The sequence below is a fragment of the Urocitellus parryii genome, chromosome 3, assembly GCF_045843805.1.
Source record: "Urocitellus parryii isolate mUroPar1 chromosome 3, mUroPar1.hap1, whole genome shotgun sequence".
NCBI classification, from domain to species: domain Eukaryota; kingdom Metazoa; phylum Chordata; class Mammalia; order Rodentia; family Sciuridae; genus Urocitellus; species Urocitellus parryii.
This window is the reverse complement of record NC_135533.1, coordinates 105,695,485-105,715,503: the sequence shown is the minus strand read 5'-3', so window position 1 is coordinate 105,715,503 and position 20,019 is coordinate 105,695,485. Positions and strand designations below refer to the sequence as shown.

Genomic DNA, 20,019 nt, shown 5'->3' with positions numbered 1-20,019 from the left:
TGTTTGTATGGATCTAAAATAAAATTTTCCCTTATTTTTCTGTGCTTTACAGGTTTTTTTTATTTTTACTCTTTAAATGGTTTGGCTTTGTTTTAACAAATATACTTGACAGTAGTACTGTTAGTTTATTTTATCCTCCTAAAAAATGCAAGGAATTTAAATGCCTTTTTTAACTCGTGATTTGAGTTCTTCTTTAATTGTTGTTTTCCAGTATTTTGGTTCTATTTTATTGATTTTTTTCTATTTGATATCAAAGTTATTTCAGTAGGTCATTGACTTCTTGTATTAAACCACAATTTTATGTGTTTATTTGCTTTTCTTTCCTTCTTGCATTCAGGTCCTTTGTTTTCTAGTCATTATCTTTTAGAATTTATCATGCTTCCTATTTCTGCAGAAAAATTGCTCTCCTCAGTTCAAGAAGAATTTCAGCCAGAGTCCTTTTTAAATTGCCTTTTCACCATTTGCCTTTCTGGAATTTCTAATCATTTTATTTTGAATTGTCTATTGATTTCTCCATCTCTCTTATACTATTCTATGGTTTTTTCCTAGTTATGTTTTGCATTCTGAAAAAAATTTTCACATACTTCTTGCATTTTATTATTTTAGCTCATTTGGACCTACTTTTGTTTAGTCTGTCCATTGAATTTTTTGAAGAATTTTCTTCAGGTAAATTTATTATTTTAGAATTTTTATTTTTATTCATTATTAAGATCATTTTGATGCATTATAATTGTATATATAGTGCCATTTGTTGTTACATATTCATTATTCATGTATACAACATAATTTGTTCAGTTTTATTTCCTAGTACTTCCCTTTTCTTTTCACTTTGCCCTGTGATGAAAGTAAAAGGGAGATCATTAGAGCTGGAATTACAAGTGTGTACCACTGTACCCAGTTAGTCCATTGAATTTTTAATTTCATTCCATTCACTATTTGTAGTTCAAGCAGGTTTTTTTTGTTGTTGTTGTTAATATATACTTTTTTCTCTTTTATGGTATAATTTTACTTTTTCATGTTTTTATTGAATTTTTATGTCTATATTTAGAACATGCTTTACATCATTTTTATAAAACTTACATTTCATTATCTTGTATTAATCTGGCTGTTTGTTGTCTCTGATTATTTCTTCATTTTATCTTGTTCTTCATAATTCAGTTGGATGAAGTCATGAGTATTAGACTTTTATTGCTAGATAGCTGGTTTGGTCTAGGCATGTCAATATTTCTGTACAGTTTCATCAAGTGTCCATGTTCCTGTTTCCCTAGTGCTCCAGGGTTGTTCTCAAGCAAAGGCAATTTTTATGTAAAATTTTTGGCCTAGAATTTCTGTTAGAAAAACTTCAAATCTACCTGAAAGCAGACAATTATGTAGGAATCTACAGAGGTGTTTTTGGTTCCCTTATCCCTCTATTTTTCACCTTTCCCCCACCTCCTCCTTCACCATCCTACACCCCAGCTGACACCGAGAAGCTTTCCTTTTTTCCCCTCCAATTTTATAACTGAAAAAATTTCCATGTCCACTGTTTTACTTAGAGTCTTACTCTCTTTTTACAGGCTTAAGGCTTTTCTCCGTTTTTCTTTAGGCTGATAAAATTGTAACACCTTGGAATACTGAGATTGACATCAAATGAATTAGGGACACAGCTACTATTAGGTTTGTAGTTTTCTTCTCATTTGTAGCTCTTAAGTCTTTTTCTTCCTCTTTATCTTGCTTTCTACTTCTTTTTCCCTACCTCCCTCCCTTTCTTTTTCCCTTCCTGCCTTCTTTTATTCTATCTTTCCTCTTTCTATTTCTTTGTAGAAATATGTCTACACAAGATTGTTCTGTTGTGTTCAAATAGGTCATTTTTAGCACAAAGATTTCTCAAAATACCACCTAGTTAGAAATGAAAGTACCTTCCTGTATTTTAAAATATTTTTCTCCATGTTCATTCCTTATCTATTTTGATGAGCAATATATTACTAAAAATGTTAATACATCAGCTTAGATATCTAATCATTACAAAATATAAATAATAATTTTTTTAAATTTTTCTTAAGTGCCTTTTTTTAAAATGCAAGTTTCAGTTCATGTGCAACAACCACCACTTCAGTGGCATCCATTGGTAAAGATTGGATTCTGTTTTTTGCTTCAGGATTTTGTAGTCCCCACATTACAATGTGGAAGTTTTCTTTCCTCAAATCCTGTAGTACTTATTATACTTGATAGGAGTAGATTCTAACTTTCACAAAATTAAAGTTGTTTTATAACCCTTTATTTTCTTCATCAAATCTTTGGTTCGGCTTTTAAACTTACCTCTGTCTCATAGATCTCTGCCTGATCCACTCATAATTGAGCACATTATCCCTGTTCTGATGTTTCTAACATGAAAGAGACAATTTTGAGTTTTTATAATTGTTTTCTGCAGTTCTCCATTGAGACATTTTATATCTGGACATATTACCTCTCATTCATTTCCTGAGAATCAAGGTCATTTGTTTTATTTAATGAAAATGTACATGTCTTTTTTATTCTTACAAGACACCTTTAAACTTCCTCTTCTTTTTACTTTTTAGTATTAATTCTAATCACACTTGGAGATATATAATCATTTTTCCTCAGGAATTCCCAAATATAGGAATTACGCAAAGGTGTCCAAAGGACTCCTATATAGGTTTAATATTTGTAAATCTTGTGTATATTAGTTCTCACTCAGTGGAATTATAACTCAAGTTAGACTCTGATCTTGTATAATGTATAATTTGTTCCCTACCCAGAAGTAGGTAGTTGTCTTCTAAGTTGGTTTGACAAAACTAGAGTAAATACTGAAACCTTTCTAGTTAAAATTTTATTTACTGTCTATACTTGGCATGGCCAGTGGAAGATTATGGTATTTAATATTAGTTGTTCAACTTCTCCATACAAAAGCACATGTTTTAACTACTGCTCACTTTTGAAATAGCAGCAGTTGCTTTTTCAGACCTGTGATCATTGACCAGTTGTTGTAGAACATATTCTTTTTATATATGTTTCTATAAAGTTTCTTGGAGGTAGCAAGAGGAATAGAGTGGCCTGGTAAATCTCTTGTTTATTTAGTCATATTCATTATCACTTAAATAAGATTACTAGTTTATTGAGATTGTTTTATAATTATGTTCTTAAATAATCCAGATTGGTTTATTAAGTTTATTTTTGCATTTGGAATCCTTATCCAACTCATAGACTTCTTCAGCTGTACTGCTTGCTAACCCTATGTCCTAATAATTTCAGGTCCTAATTATTAACCCTACTCGATATAAAAATTTTAAGTTAGTGATTTACAAAATTTATGACCTTCTTTTCATTTATATTGGGAGATCTATCCTCCTCTTCCTTTTAGAGGAAAAATAGGGAACAATACTCTTATATTTTTATCTACCAGATTTTCTCAATTCTAAGATCATTGCTTTATTTTGCTTTTGGTACTGGGACTTGAATCTAGGAGTGCTTTATCACTGAACTACATCCCTAGTCCTTCTTATTTTAAAATTTTTTGGTAGGTCCTTTTTAAGTTTCTGAGGGTCTTGCTAAGTTGCAGATGCTGGCCTTGAACTTGTGATCTTTTTGCCTCAGCCTCCTGAGTTGCTGTTATACTGGAATTTCAGACTTGCACTACCACACCTAGCAGTTCATTGATGTTTCTTTTTTCTTTAATTTTTTTCTTTTTTGTATAGGATTTTAGGAAGCTGAATGATTTATGAATGTGTCTCTGTGAAACTTACAAATTATATTTTCACATTTAAATATAATTAGTTAAATAAGTATTCACATCTATTCTTAAGTATGTATTTAAATAAAATTTGTGTTTGATCAAGTAAAAATCAATGGATTTCCCCCATATTATCAGAATAACAAAAATAACATTTAAACAGTGAAAAGCTATGAAGTAATTGAGTAATAGAAAAGACTTGTATATTTACAATAAGTTTAGTATGTTGAAAAACTATTTGTTATCATAGAAGTTTTCATGGAAGTATGTACTTTACAAAATATTTAAAGAACTCAGAAAAGTTGAAGTGTACCACTGGTGGTTATAGATGAACCTGTTCTCTGTGCTTCTGACTGGACTGTGGGTGAAAGTTAGTGTGGCAGAATGGAGGAGAACTAACTATAGAGGTTTTGAATCATAACCATGCTTCATGTTAATTTTGTACAGATCTTATCACTCATAGAAAAGTATAATCTTGTTTTTGATTTATGAGTTAAGCTAGAATACATTGCAAACATAAAGGTAATTATAGAACAGAATGATCTCCTGAGTATTTTATAAACTTATTTTTTAGATGCAGATCTAAAGATTGTAATAGGTGTTGCATTTTCTCTTGTTTTTAAACCTAATTTTCTTTTTGAAAAGACTGAAGAGGGGTGCCAAAGAATATGCTTCTTAATGATTCTTAAAATATATTCCTTTATGTTTAATTTCATAGAATACATTCAATTTCAAGCCACTATCTTGATTTTTCTCTGATGTTTTCTACATGCTACTACAAATTCAAAGAGAACAAAATGTTTGATTATATATTCAAATGGTCTCTTTGTGTTATTTAAGAAAGTACCTTTGGAAATATTGGAGGCATATAGGTGACATCTTTTTAGTTTTACATGTGTTATTATTGTATTCATATCCTATGAGTGCAAGATAAAATAAACACCCAAGGCTGTTTTATCCTGCCTCTGTCTTCTCTGTTCTAAAATTACATTTATTTTTGACTAATATTTTTTCATATTTTATTTTTATTTTAGGCTAAAAATCTCATAGAGAGATTTTTCAATCAACAAGTAGAAGTTCTAGGCAGACGTTCAGATCCATTGCCTGAAATATACTACATTGAAGGTACTCTCCAAATGGTTTGGATCAATCGCTGCTTTCCAGGGTATGGAATGAATACTCTGAAGCATCCAAAATGTCCTGAATGTTGTGGTATGTAATGAACTATGATTTCATGTTGTATATTGATAAAAATTCACTTATTTCATTATGCCTAAGTGAATGTCTATCAGTTTTATTATTGTCAGCTGTATATTTTTTAAAATTATTCAAGGTAGTATGTTTGAGGAGGCTGTGTGAATCTAAGATGTAAAGGAAAAAAGCTGGCTTAATTTTAACCTTGGTATTACTATGACAGCAAAGGTTCAATGGCTTTAGGCAGTTATCTGGGAAGAAACAAAGATAATAGTTATAAGTTACTTACCCTAGATATAACCAAATGATATATCTTAGAAACTGTTATCAGTGAGTTTAATTTTGTGTAGTCTAGAGTAGGTAGGGAATTTTGTGGGTTTTTTTCCTTTTAGAAATAAATATTTGAATTATTTTATTATAATTTTTTTCTGACTTTTGATACTAGCACTAAAGGTTCTTAGTCACTCTCTGACATTCATCTGTCTTCATCTTAATTATAGAGGAATTCTATAAAAGTGGTTGCCTTTGTATTAAAAGAATTTGCATTTTTGTTATCAAGAATTGAATGGGTCAGTTAATTTCTAGTCTTAAATGCTTCCTATTATTAATATTGCTAAGTCAGTACTTTTTTTCATCTTTTTAAATTTTTTCTCCTGTTTATCCAAGTTAGATTAAAAATCTTTTCATATAATGGAGCACCAAGTGTTCTTTTTACTTTTGTTTGGTTAGATTTTGCTTTATTACTTTTTTCTTCTATTGTTTTTGTTTAACTATATGGAATTTGACAAATTGTATTAAAATTGTTTTAGAAAATACAATACAAATTTAATAAATAAATTACTTCCAGATGGAAACTTTGTAACTATTTTGACAATAGTGGTATTGTGTATCAGTGTAGCACAGATAAGGATAAAGAAAAGGCTAAAAATAACAAGGAATGAAAGTGGAACATAGTAGTTTAGCTCTCTATTTATATGCATTTCTATTTGTTTTCAGTAAAGACTTTAATGCTAAATTAAAATTATTAAAATATTTACATCTCGAGGAATTTTGATTTTTTTAAATTTTATTTTATTTCTACATTATTTTGTTGGTACATTACAGCTTTACATAATGGTGTGACTTGTTGTTATGTATTGATACATACACACAGTATAATAATATAGTTTGGCCAGTATCACTCCTGAGCACTTCCTCACTTCCTCTTCTCCTCCCTTACCCCCTTTCCTCTATTATACTATCATGTATAACTAAAATTTAAGAATCTATAAAATATTAAGAAATTATTAAAACATACAGAAAAAAGATAATCCCAGAGAATGGTAAAAAAAATCATAATGGATTTGACTCCCCCAAAATTAGTACCCATAACATATTAAGAATATTTTTAAAAACACAAAACCAAAATAAAGGGCAAACAATTTGAATAAGTACTTCACAAAAGACTAATTCCAAATGACCAAAGAATATCTGAAAATAAGAATTTATGTTTAACTTTATTTTAAGCAGGTACAATGGAAGAGGGCAAATAAGGGTGAAAAATGGATCATGCTAGGAGTTCAAATGGGGAAAAACCACTCTGGAGAGTAACTAGGTTGAGGTTAGTGCTTCATTAATTAGATTGTCAAGAAAGGCTTCTCTCAAAAATTAAAGGAGCAGGAGATTATGCTGTATTTCTATTTTGTGTCCTATATGTGGTGTGTGTGTGTGTGTGTGTGTGTGTGTGTGTGTATCTGTGTGTATGTGTTTATACATTTTCATTTAAACTTACCTCAATTAAAATACTATATTTATAGAGGTCTTATAGATATTTTACTTAGCTTTATATTTAGGCACCTGATATTCTTAAACTTTCTATTTTTAAATAATTTTTAAATTGCAAAAGTTGTAAAGAGAATTCCTATATACCCTTCATTACACATATCTTGATTTTAACACCTTGATAACATTATTATTATTATTATTATTATTATTATTAAATTAGGGTATTAACATTAATATAGTACAACTGATTAGACTGTAGAAATTATTCATATTTTGCCAGTATTCCTAATAATGTCCTTTGAGGACCAAGATTCAATATAAGATATGATATTTCCATTGCTTGCATCTCTATAATCAATTGGAGTTTCTGCTTTTCATGACCTTGACACAAGGAGACTTATTTTGTAAGATGTATCCCAATTTGAATCTATTTTTCTCGTGATTAGGTTCAAATTTATGCATTTTGGGCAATAATACTTCACAAATGATGATATGTCCCTTTCCAAATGTCATTTCAAGAGATATGTGTTATTTAAACATCTTATTACTTATGATGATCACTTTGATGAGTTAAGGTCATATCTTCCAATTTTTTTTTATTTTTATCCCTTCTTAAAAATTAATTTCTCATTGGGAAACTCTTTGAGATATAAAAACATATGCATATTCATCACACTTTGCCCACTAATTTTAGCATCCAGTGACATTTCCTTCTTATGATAATTGTTTATGTTTTATTTGCCCTAATGGTAATTATTCGTCCATTTTCCATCACTGTCACAAAATACCTGAGATAATCAACTGATAAAGAGGAAAGGTTTATTCTGGCTCACAGTTTTGGAGGTGTCACTCCATAGTTGGTTGGCTTTAGTGATGTGTAGTACATTGTGTCAAGAGCTCAGGGCAGAAGAGGCCTATTCACTTCATAGATATTAAAAAGCCTTAGAGACAGAAAGGGGCCAGTATCCCAATGTATCCTGAAAGGACATACTTCAAATGACCTAAATATCTCTCACTAGCCCTACTTCTCAAAAGTTCCACCATCTCCCAGCAGCACCACAGACTGGGGACCAGTCTTTGAGCACATGAACCTTTGAGAAGTACTGCTGATCCAAGTATAGCAACCATTTTTTTATGTTCATCATTACATGTTTATTGAATGTAATTCTCTAAGGGACAGCTATCTTCTCTCTAGTTTATTTTTATTTATCAATATAAGCTTATGAATGTATTCTTTTGTTGTAATCCATTGCTATAATTATTTATTATATTATTCAAATTATCCAAGTTTTGCCACTGCACATTCCCTGAAGTGAGATTGTATATTTACTCAGTGTGCTTTTATTTCTTGATCACTTTCTTATTTTATGGCACTGTATGATGTTCCAGGTCTGTATTCTAATTATCCTGCCCAAACCCTTTCCTCAGCTGTATCTCAAGGAGCGCTGCTCCTTTTTTACTCTTGGGAAGGAAAACATTAAATATACATTTTTAGTTTGTTTTTTAAATTAGAGCTTTGCAGTTATACATAGAGGTTAAGGTCATGCCAAAGAAATATACCATTTTAATCAAGTGTAAAATTCATAGGTATAAAGTACATTCATAAAATTGTGTACCCATCATCACCATCAATTTAAGAATGTTCTCACATCCCAGAAACAAACTCTGATTGAGTTAAATAGTAACTAGATTCACTGTTTTCTCACCTACTGCTAATAGTTATTCTACTTTCTGTCTCTTTCAATTTCTTACTCTAGGTAACTGATAAATGGAATCTTGTAGTCCTATGAATCTGGCTTGTTTCAGTTAAAATACTATCAGGGTTCATCCATGTGGTAGAATGCATTTGAAATGAATTTCTTTTAAGATTGAACATTTATATGCCACAGTTTGTTTATCCATTCATCTGTTGATGATGGATATTTGAGTCATATCCATCTTTTGGCTCTTGTGAATAATTCTGTGATGAAATATGGTATACAGTTTTCTGTCCCAGTACCTATTTGTATACATCTTTGCCTTGATATCTAAAAGTGAAGTTACTGGATCCAATGGTAGTTTTAGGAGAAGCCAAATTCTTCACAGTGGCTGCACCATTTTATATTATCATGAGTAATGCACAACAGTTCCAATTTTTTCCATCTCCTTACCAACACTTTGTTATTGTTTGTTTTTAAAATTATCCTAATGAATGGGATGTGTTATCCATTGTGATATTTATTTATATTTCCATAATGATTGATAAATACTGAGCAATCTTATATGTTCTTATTTTACATTTCTATATATCTTTTGGAGAAATTTCTATTGAAATTTTTTTCTGGTTTTAAATTAAGTGTCTTTACTTTTATTTTGAGTTCCATGAGTTTGACATAATGCCCTATCAAATATATCATTTGCAAATATTTTCTCTCATACTTTGTTTTTTCAACTCTCTTGATTATACCTTAAACACTGAAATTCACTAAGTTGTAAATTGTTGAAGTCCAGTGTATTTTTTCTTTTATTTCCTATTCTTTTGGTGTCACACCCAAGAAGTTAATGTCAAATCTAATGTCATGAAACCTTGTTTTTATGCCAGAAGTTTTAAAGCTTGAGCCTTAAAACTCTAGGTATGTTATTCATTTTGAGTTAATTTGTATGTCTGATACAGGTAAGGGTACAACATAACTAATTTGCATATGTATATCCAATTTATTGCAGCACCATTTGTTGAAAAGGTTACACTTTACCCATAGCCTCTCTGTTAAAAATCAGTTGAAATTATGTGAATGATTTGATTTGAGCTCTCTATTCTGTTACAGTGGTTTATATGTCCCCATCTGTACACTGTCTCAATCAATGTAGCATTGTACTAAATTTTTAAACCAGGATGCGGGAGTCATCTAACTTGTTCTTTGTTAAGATTATTCTGGCTATTTAGGGTCTCATGAGATTCCAAATGAATTTTTTAATTGATTTTTTTAAATGCAGGACAGCAAATGCACTACAATTCTTATTACACATATACAGCACAATTTTTCATATCTTTGTATGTAGAGTATGTTCATGCCAATTCCTGTCTTTATACATGTGCTTATTTTTTGCATTATAATTCTTATTACACATATATATCACAATTGTTCATATTTCTGTTTGTATATAAAGTAAGTTCACACCCAATTCGTGTATTCATACATGTTCTTTGGATAATGATGTCTATCACCTTTCACCATCCTTGCTAATTCCCTGCCCCATCCCTTTCCCTTCCACCCCTCTTTCCTATCTAGAATTCATCTATTCCTCCATTCCTCTCCCTCCCTACCCCACTATGGGTCAGTCATCTTATATCAGAGAAGACATTCACCATTTGTTTTTTGGTGATTGGCTAACTTCACTTAGCATTATCTTCTCCAGTGCCATCCATTTACCTGCAAATGCCATGATTTTATTCTCTTTTATTGTGGAGTAAAATTATATATATGCCACATTTTTTATCCATTCATCCACTGAAGGGCATCTAGGATGGCTCCACAGTTTAGCTATTGTGAATTGTGCTGCTATAAACATTGATGTGGCTGTGTCCCTGTAGTATGCTGTTTTTAAGTCCTTTGGGTATAGTCCAAGGAGAGGATTAGCTGGGTCAAATGATGGTTCCATTCCCAGTTTTCCAAGGAATCTTCATACTGCTTTCCATATTGGCTGCACCAACTTGCAGTCCCACCAGCAATGCATGAGTGTACCTTTTCCCCCACATCCTTGCCAACACTTACTGTTGTTTTGTCTTCATAATAGCTGCCATTCTGAACGGAGTGAGATGATATCTTAGAGTAGTTTTGATTTGCATTTCTCTAATTGTTAGAGATGATGAACATTTTTCATACATTTGTTGATTGATTGTATATCCTCTTCTGAGAAGTGTCTGTTCAGGTCCTTGGCCCATTTATTGATTGAGTTATTTGTTTTTTTGGTGTTTAGATTTTTGAGTTTTTATATACCCTAGAGATTAGTGCTCTATTTGATGTGTGAGGAGTAAAAATTTGCTCCCAAAATGTAGGCTCTCTATTCACTTCATAGATTTTTTTTTGGCTGAGAAGAAAATTTTTAGTTTGAGTCCATCCCATTTATTAATTCTAGGTTTTAATTCTTGTGCTATAGGAGTGTTATTAAGGAACTTGGGACCTAATCCCACATGATGACGATTAGGGCTTACTTTTTCTTCTATGCATAGTCTCTGGTTTAATTCCTAGGTGTTTGGTTCATATTGAGTTAAATTTTGTGCACAGTGAGATATAGGATTTAATTTCATTTTGTTGCATATAAATTTCCAGTTTTCCCAGCACCATTTGTTGAAGATGCTATCTTTTCTCCAGTGCATGTTTTCGGCACCTTTGTCTATATATAAGATAATTGTAATTTTGTGGGTTAGTCTATGTGTACTATATTGTATACTATTGGTCTACCAGTCTGTTTTGGTGCCAATACCATGCTTTTTTTGGTACTATTACTAGGTAGTATAGTTTAAGTTCTGGTATAGCGATGCCACCTACTTCACTCTTCCTAAGGATTGCTTTAGCTATTTTGGGTCTCTTATTTTTCCAGATGAATTTCTTGATTGCTTTTACTATTTCTATGGGGAATGCCATTGGGATTTTGATCAGAATTGCATTAAGTCTGTATAGTGCATTTGGCAGTGTGGTCATTTTGATAATATTTATTCTGCCTATCCAAGAGCAAGGTAGATCTTTCCATCTTCCAAGGTCGTCTTTGATTTCTCTCTTTAGGGTTCTGTAGTTTTCATTGTATAGATCTTTTACCTCTTTCATTAAGTTGATTCCCAAGTGTCTTTTTTTGAGGTTATTGTGATTGGGGTAGTTTTCCTCATTTCCTTTTCAGAGGATTTGTCATTGATATACAGAAATGCCTTTGATTTATGGGTGTTGGTTTTATATCTTGCTGAAATCATTTACTAGTTCTGGAAGTTTTATGGTACAGTTTTTTGGGTCTTCTAGGTATAGAATCATATAGTCAGCAAATAGTGCTAACTTAAGTTCTTCTTTTCCTATACATAGCCCTTTTATTTCTTCTGGCCTTCTAATTGCTGTGGCCAGTGTTACAAGAACTATGTTGAATAGAAGTGATGAAAGAGGGCATCCCTGTCTTGTTCCAGTTTTTAGAGAGAATGCCTTCAATTTTTCTCCATTTAGAATGATGTTGGCCTGAGGCTTATTGTAGACAGCCTTTACAATTTTGAGATATGTTCCTGTTATCCCTAGCTTTTCTAGTGTTTTGAACATAAAGGGGTGCTGTATTTTGTTAAATGCTTTTTCTGCATCTATTGAGATGATCTTATGATTCTTTAAGTCTATTGATGTGATAAATTACACTTTTTTATTTCCGTATGTTGAACCAACCTTGCATCCCTGGGATAAATCCCACTTGATCATGGTTCACAATCTTTTTGATATGTTTTTGTATTCAATTTGCCAGAATTTTATTGAGAATTTTTACATCTATGTTCATTGGAGATATTGATCTGAAGTTTTCTTTCTTTGATGTGTCTGCCTGGTTTTGGAATCAGGGTGATATTGGCCTCATAGAATGAGTTTGGAAATACTCCCTCTTTCTCTATTTTCTGAAATAAATTGTAGAGTATTGGTATTAGTTCTTCTTTAAAGGTCTTGTAAAACTCGGCTGTATATCCGTCTGGTCCTGGGCTTTTCTTGGATGGCATCTTCTATTTCCTCACTTGATATTGGTCTGTTTAAATTGTGTGTATCTTCATGACTCAATCTGGGCAAATCCTATGACTAAAGAAATTTGTCGATGCCTTCAATGTCTTCTCTTTTATTGGAGTATAAGATTTCAAAATAATTTCTAATTATCCTCTGTATTTCTGTAGTGTTTTTTGTGATATTACCTTTTTCATCATATATGCTGATAATTTGATTCCTCTTTCTCCTTCTCTTTATTAGCCTGGCTAAGGGTAGGTCTACTTTGATTATTTTTTCAAAGAACCAACTTTTGTTTTATCAGTTTTTATTCAATTATTTCTTTTGTTTCGATTTCATTGATTTCATTTCTGATTTTAATTATTTCTTGCCTTTTACTGCTTTTGCTGCTGATTTGTTCTTCTTTTTCTAGGGCTTTGAGATGTAGTGTGAGGTCATTTGTTTGTTGACCTTTTTTTTCTTTTAAGGAATGAACTCCATGCAATGAATTTTCCTCTTAGTACTGCTTTCATAGTGTCCCAGAGATTTCGATATGTGTGTCTATGTTCTCATTTACCTCTAAGATTTTTTACTCTCCTTCTTGATGTCTTCACAACCCATTGTTCATTGAGTAGCATATTGTTTAGTCTCCAGGTGATGGAGGAATTTTTATTTTTTATTTTGTCGATGATTTCCAATTTCATTCCACAATGATCTGATAAAATGCATAGTAGTATCTATACTTTTTTGTATTTGCTAAGAGTTGTTTTATGGCATAATATATGGTCTATTGTGAGAAGGATCCATGTGCTGCTGAGAAGAAAGTGTATCTGCTTGATGCAAGTTGAAATATTCTGTATATCTCAGTTAAGTCTAAGTTTATTGATTATATTATTGAGGTATATAGATTCTTTATTCAACTTTTGTTTGGAAGATCTATCCAATGGTAAGAGAAGTGTGTTACAGTCACCCAAGAGTATTGGGTTGTGGTCAATTTGACTCTTGAACTTGAGAAGAGTTTGTTTGATAAACATAGCTGCACCATTGTTTGGGTCATATATATTTAGGATTATATGTCTTGTTGGTGTATGGTTCCCTTGAGCTGTATGTAATGTCCATTTTTATCCCTTTTGATTAATTTTGGCTTGAAGTCTACTTTATTTGATATGAGGATGGAAACCCCTGCTTGTTTCCACAGTCCATGTGAGTGGTATGATTTTTCCCAACTTTTCACCTTAATTCTGTGTATATCTTTTCCTATTAGATGAGTCTCCTAGAGGCAGCATATTGTTGGGTCTTTTTTAATCCAATCTGCTAGACTATCTTTTGATTGGTGTGTTTAAGCCATTAACATTTAGGGTTATTATTGAGACATGGTTTGTAATTCCAGCCATATTTGTTTATTTTATTTTTTATTTAACTTGACTTGGTTTTCCACTTTGATTAGTTTTTCCTTTCGTGTAGTACCTCTCTCTGCTGATTTTCATTGTTGTTTTTTTTATTTCCTCTTCATAGAATATTTTGCAAAGGTTGTTTTATAGTGCTGGTTTTCTAAGTATAAATTCTTTTAACTTTTGTTTATCATGGAAAGTTTTTATTTCATCTTCAAATCTAAAGCTTAATTTTGCTGTGAATAAGCTTCTTGGTTGGCACCCATTCTCTTTCAGAACTTGATATATGTTCTTCCAGGGTCTTCTAGCTTTCAGAAAATTCTGCCGTTGTCCGATTTGGTTTACCCTACATGTAATCTGATTCCTTTCTCTTGTGGCTTTTAAAATTCTCTCCTTATTCTGTATGTTGGGTATTTTCATTATAATGTTTCTTGGTGTGGATCTGTTGTGATTTTGTACATTCGGCATCCTGTATGCTTCTTGAATTTGGATTTCCAATTCATTCTTCATGTTTGGAAAGTTTTCTTATATTATTTCTTTGAATAGATTGTTCATTCCTTTGGTTTGGACCTCTATGCCTTCCTCTATTCCAATAACTCTTAAATTTGGTCTTTTTTGCTCATAGTTTCTTACCATTTTCGCTGTGTGGTCTATGTTCTTTTCAAGATGATATATTTTATCTTCATTGTCTGATGCCGTATCTTCCAAGTGATGTTTTCATTTGAGCTTTTAATTTGCTTTTTTATTTTTTTCCATTTCAAGGATTTCTGTTTTGTTTTTTTAGAACCTCTATCTCCCTGTTGAGGTGATCTTTTGCTTCTTGGATTTGTTTATGTAGCTCATTGTCAAAGTGATCTTTCACTGCTTGTATTTGTTCTCTTATGTCTTCTTTGAGTTCACAGAACATTTTAACCATGTAAATTCTGAAATCTTTCCCTGTAATTTTTTCTGCTGTAGCTTCCAATGATTCTAATGATGTGTTATATTGATTTGTTTGTGGTACTTTCTTCCCTTGTCTTTTCATGTTGCTCGTGTGTCTTCCTTTCCAGCTCTGTGGGTCTGGTGTGTTATTGTTTTTACCTTATAGATTTGTAGTACTCTTGTAGCATTCCAAGATCCCTCCTTTGTGGGGAAGGACAATGTTAATAGATCCCAATATCAACAATACATCACCTATGAAAAATTTGTTGTTATGAAGACATTTACAGTTTAGTCTCAATGTCTGGGAATGTTGGATTTATTATTATTTATTTAAAATATAAATAGTAATTTCATAAAAGGGTTTACAGTTTTTGGCAGTGGACAATGAACTGGGGGTCAGGCATAGGATGATATGTGGAGAGGGAAAGATGTGAGGGTATATAGTTAATATATCTTAGGAAATGTGAAAGAGAAATCTAATGAACAGCGTTAGTAGCGAGGGAATAGACACGAAGTAATTTAGGGTAGACAAGTACATGGGCAGACAGTAGAGTACATAAAAAAACACATAAGTATTTAGAAAAATACAGGATGTGAAAATAGTAAAATATAGGGGGGGGTGAATGAAGAAGAAAGAAAAAAGGAAAAAAAGAAAGAAAAAAGAAGAAAAAGAGAAAAGGGGGGGGCTCATGCAACTCCTCTATAGTATATTATTCAGGTGACTCAGTTCTCAAAGTCCTATTTCATGCAAAGTTCTTTGTTTTACATATGTTGGGGATGTGAGGGCCAGAGGATAGAAGGGTAGAAGAGAAAGAAGAAGAAGAAGAAAACAAAAACCTGAAAGAAGAAACCAGGGTTGTTGCTAGTTTTAGAGATCCATTTCTTTCCTGCTTCTCTTCTCATCCAGTAGGTGGGGTTGTCTGTTTTAAGCTGGTGTCTCTGCCCTCAGGATAGTATAGGTAACCAGGGTGAGAATACTGGACCTGCTCAGATGGAGATCTAATCTGAGAGTCATACCCCCAAATACGGCGAGAAAGATTTTCCAAGATGGAGTCGGTCTGCTTCCAGCGCCAGGGTGTCTGGTGAGGTTGGGGGAGCTGGGCGATGGCCTTGTGCTTTGGATAGATAGCAGCCAACTGTCCTGTGTGGGAACAGATCACAGTCTGGAGTTCTGCAGAGGTGCTGATAGGTGATTCTGCTAAGCCACTTGAGAGCCATGTGTGAGCTAGAACTCTGCAGGCTTTGGGTCCAGAGTCCAGAATCCTACTTGAATGCAGAGGCTCTGATTTCTGTATGGGGGCGGGAGTCACAGTGTTATTGATTTCTGTGAAAATCCACTAGATAGGGGTCCTCTCATACTCTCTGAGATGTTGTATTCTTACTAGGAGAGACTGGGTCACATATCAAAACAGGATGCTTCCTCTTTTGGCCCCACATCTTGAAGTCCTTTATATGAATTTTTGAATGGACTTTGCTATTTCTGAAAAATCCTGATGGCATTCTTATAGGGACTGAATTAAATCTATAGGTCAATTTGGATAACATTTCTTTTTTGAAAATATTATTTTAATCCATAAACACAGGATTCCTTTTTAGTTATCTGTATTTTCTGCAGTATGTTGTAGCATTCAATGTATAGGTCTTTTGCTTCTTTGGTAAAAATTTATTCCTAAGCATTTCATTGTTTTTAATGCTATTGTAAATAGAATTTTTTGTTTATTTTTTATTGATTCTTTTCAGTTATACATAACATAAGGATTCATTTTGACACAATTATAAAAGCATGGAATATAGTATTCTCTAATTCAATTTCCAGTACTTTCCCTTCCCCTCTACTCCTCTTTTCCCCCATTCCCTTCCCTCTACTCTTTTGACCTTCCTGCTATTTACTTACAGATTTTTTTTTAAAAGTTTGTGTCTTGTGGATATACATAATGGTGAGATTCACTGTGCTATATTCATATATGTACATAGGAAAGGTAGGTCAGATTCATTCCATTGTTCTTTCCTTTTCCCTCTCCCTCAATCCCCCCAGTACAGTTATCTTAAGTTTATTTCTATGTAATCTCACCCTTTTATTTTTTCCCCTTATTTTGGATGAGCTCCTGCATATCTCAGGAAATATTGAAATTTCATCTCACTCCAAGAGGAATGGCAGTTGTCAAGAATATATATAATAATAAGTATTGGCAAGGATGTGGGGAAGAAGGTACACTCTCATATGTTTGGCAGGACTACAAATTAGTGCAACCACTCTAGAAAGCAGTATGGAGATTCCTTACAAAATTAGGAATAGATCTAGCATATGACCCAGCTATCCCTCTCTTTCATATATCCAAAAGTTCTAAAATCAGGATATACTATAGGGATGCAGCCATATTAATCATTGTAATGCTCAATTCATATTAACCAAGCTATGAAACTAACATAAGTGCCTTCAACAATGAATAAAGAAAATATGGAATATATACACAATGGAGTACTACTCAGCCATAAAGAACTATGAAAGTATGATATTTGCCAGTAAATTGATGGAAGTGAAAACTATCATGTTAAGTGTGATTGTTTTCTTAATTTCTCATTGGATGTGTATTTTTAATGTATAGAAATGTCACTATTTATATTTGTTGATTTTGTATCCTACAACTTTGCTAACCTTATATCCTACTAAAGGATTTTTGAAATTGTTTTGGAATCTTGAAGATTTTCTACATATAAAATCATGTCATTTATTAACAGATAATTGTACTTATGTCCCTTCAGTTCGATGCCATTTATTTTTTTCGCATCAGATTGCTCTAACTAGAACTTCCAGTACTAACTAGCAAAATAGAGCATCCTTGTCATCTCATTCTTGAACCTAGGGGAAAAAAACTTTGATTCTTTAATTATTGAGTACAGTATTACAGTTTTTCATATAATATCTTCACCATGATGATGAAATTTTTAATCATAAATAGGTGCTACTACTGGAAAAAAAAATATGCATGTGTTTGTATGTGTTGGCATGGATTTATATAACCATGAGGTTTTCCTGTTCATTTGTTAATGACATATATTATGTTGATTGACTTCTTTCTTTTTGTGTGTTGAATAGTCCCAACATTCTAGAAGCAAAATCTTCTTAGTCATGGTGCCCAATCGTATATAATATGTTGATGAATTTGGTTTACTAATATTTGGTTGATGAATTTTGCATTAGTGTTCATAAAGAATATATAATATGTATAATTTTCTTGTAATATTTTTATCTAGTTTTTGTATCATTGTGTTTCTGGCCTCTATTATATAAGTTAAGAAATTATTTTTATGAGTTTGAAAAGAATTTTTGTTACTTATTCCTTAAGGTTTGATGGAATTCCCTAGGGAAATCTTCTGGCTAATTATTGATTCAAATATCTTACTTGTTATAGGTTTATTCAGATTTCCTCTTTTTTATGAGTCATTGTTGATATATTGTGTGCTTCTAGAAATGTGTTCATTTCATTTAGGTTATACAATTCTTTGGCATATGTTTGTTTTTAGTATTACTTATCTTTTATGTGTAAACTTAGTAATATGCTATCACTTCTGCTTTGAATTTGAATTCCCTTTTTTCTTTGGGCTCTTTAAAGTCTGATCAATTTTGTTGGTCTTGTCATAGATCTTTTTGTTGACTTCTTTCCAATATGGTTTTGTTGATTTTCTCTACCATTCTATTTCCTCTTTTAGTTAATCTGCATATTAACTTTTTTTATTTTCTTGATTCTGCTGGCTTTGTGTTTAGTTTGCTCTATTTTTCATAGATCTTTAAGCTCTAAGTTCAGTTTATTTATTAAAGATCTTCTTTTTAATGTGTCTATTTTCACCTATAAATATTCTTCTTAGCACCACCAGGTTTTAAGTTTTTATAAATGTCACTAATCAGGTTGATGAAGGAAATTCTCTTCTCTTCCCTATTTTATTTTTAATCGTAAATTAACTTGGATTTATCAAATGTCTTTTACACACCAATTGAGATGATCATGTTTTTAAATCTTTTATCATGTTTTTATGATGTATCAACTGATATAAAAATGTTAAAACAGTCTTACATAAATTGGCTGACTGTAGGCTGCAAAGTTTTGTGTGTTTGGTTGTGTGTGTGTTTGTGCGTGCACGACATGCTGAGAATAGAACCAAAGACCTCATGCTTATTAGACAAGCACTCTACCAGAGAGAAACATCTTTAGCTCCACATAATCATTTTTTATCACTTTTATATATTGCTTAACTGGATATGCTGATACTGTTAAATTTGTATGTCTACATTCATGAAAGACTTTGGTCTACAATGTTTCCTTGTAAACAATACGAAATATTTTAATCTAGGGCACAGCTGTTTTAAAACTGAGTTACTATTCTTTCCTCTTCTTGGCTTTTCTTGAACAAATCATGTAAAATTTAAATAACTCTCCTCTCAAATATTTAATACTTCCATTGTTTTTCCTGTCTTGGTATTTTTTAATCCTATTTCGCACACTTAAAATTTTTAACAGTTAAATAGTAATATTTTTGCATGATAATCTGTCAATAAATAAAATTTTACCTGAAGTGAATCCTATAGCTTTCTTTGTCACTCAGCATTGACATACAATTAATTACATATTGAACTTCTACAGTTTAATTACTTTGAGATATATACACTGATGAAACAATTACTTTGGCCAAAATATGTGTTATGCACTGAGCTTTGCTCATGCTCTTTTTTCATGAACTTCCTCAATATTCAGTCCCATACAAATATTCATATACTTTGTATCACTTTAGATTTTCATGCATTCTTAAATTTTTCTATAAATGGAGTCATGTAATATATACTCTTTGTCTGAATTTGTTCACTCAGCCTGATTGTGAAATTCATCCATATTGTTACATGTGTTAATAGTTCCTCTCTTTATTGCTGAGTAGTATCTCATTGTATGGCTATACCACATTTTATTTATTTATCCATTCACCTGATGATAGACATTTGGGTTGTTTCCAGTTTTAGGCCATTACAAATAAAGCTGCTATGAACATTCCTGTACCAGTCTTTGTGTGGACATATGTTTTCAGTTCTCCTGGGAAAATACCTATGACTGTGATTGCTGGGTCATATGGTAAGTGTATGTTTAACTTCATAAAAAACAAAACCAAATCATTTTTAATGTGGCAATAAATTTCATATTAAGTCAGCTCAAACATGAGCTAGAAGTTCTGGTTGCTCAAAATCTTTTCCAGTGCATTAGGTATTGTCAGTCTTCTTAATTGTGGCATTTCTGGTGTATGTTTGTTATGGTACTTTTTTGTGGTTTTAATTTTTATTTTC

General features: G+C 31.9%; 1 protein-coding gene across 1 annotated transcript in view; it reads left to right on the top strand.

Moving 5' to 3' along the window:
- The window catches only part of Zpbp (zona pellucida binding protein), a 106,928-nt gene that overhangs the window by 57,779 nt on the left and 29,130 nt on the right, over positions 1-20,019 (top strand). Inside the window, exon 7 of the mRNA XM_026403668.2 lies at positions 4,765-4,942. Coding sequence (XP_026259453.1) covers positions 4,765-4,942 — 178 coding nt within the window. The remainder of the gene's footprint in view (positions 1-4,764; positions 4,943-20,019) is intronic.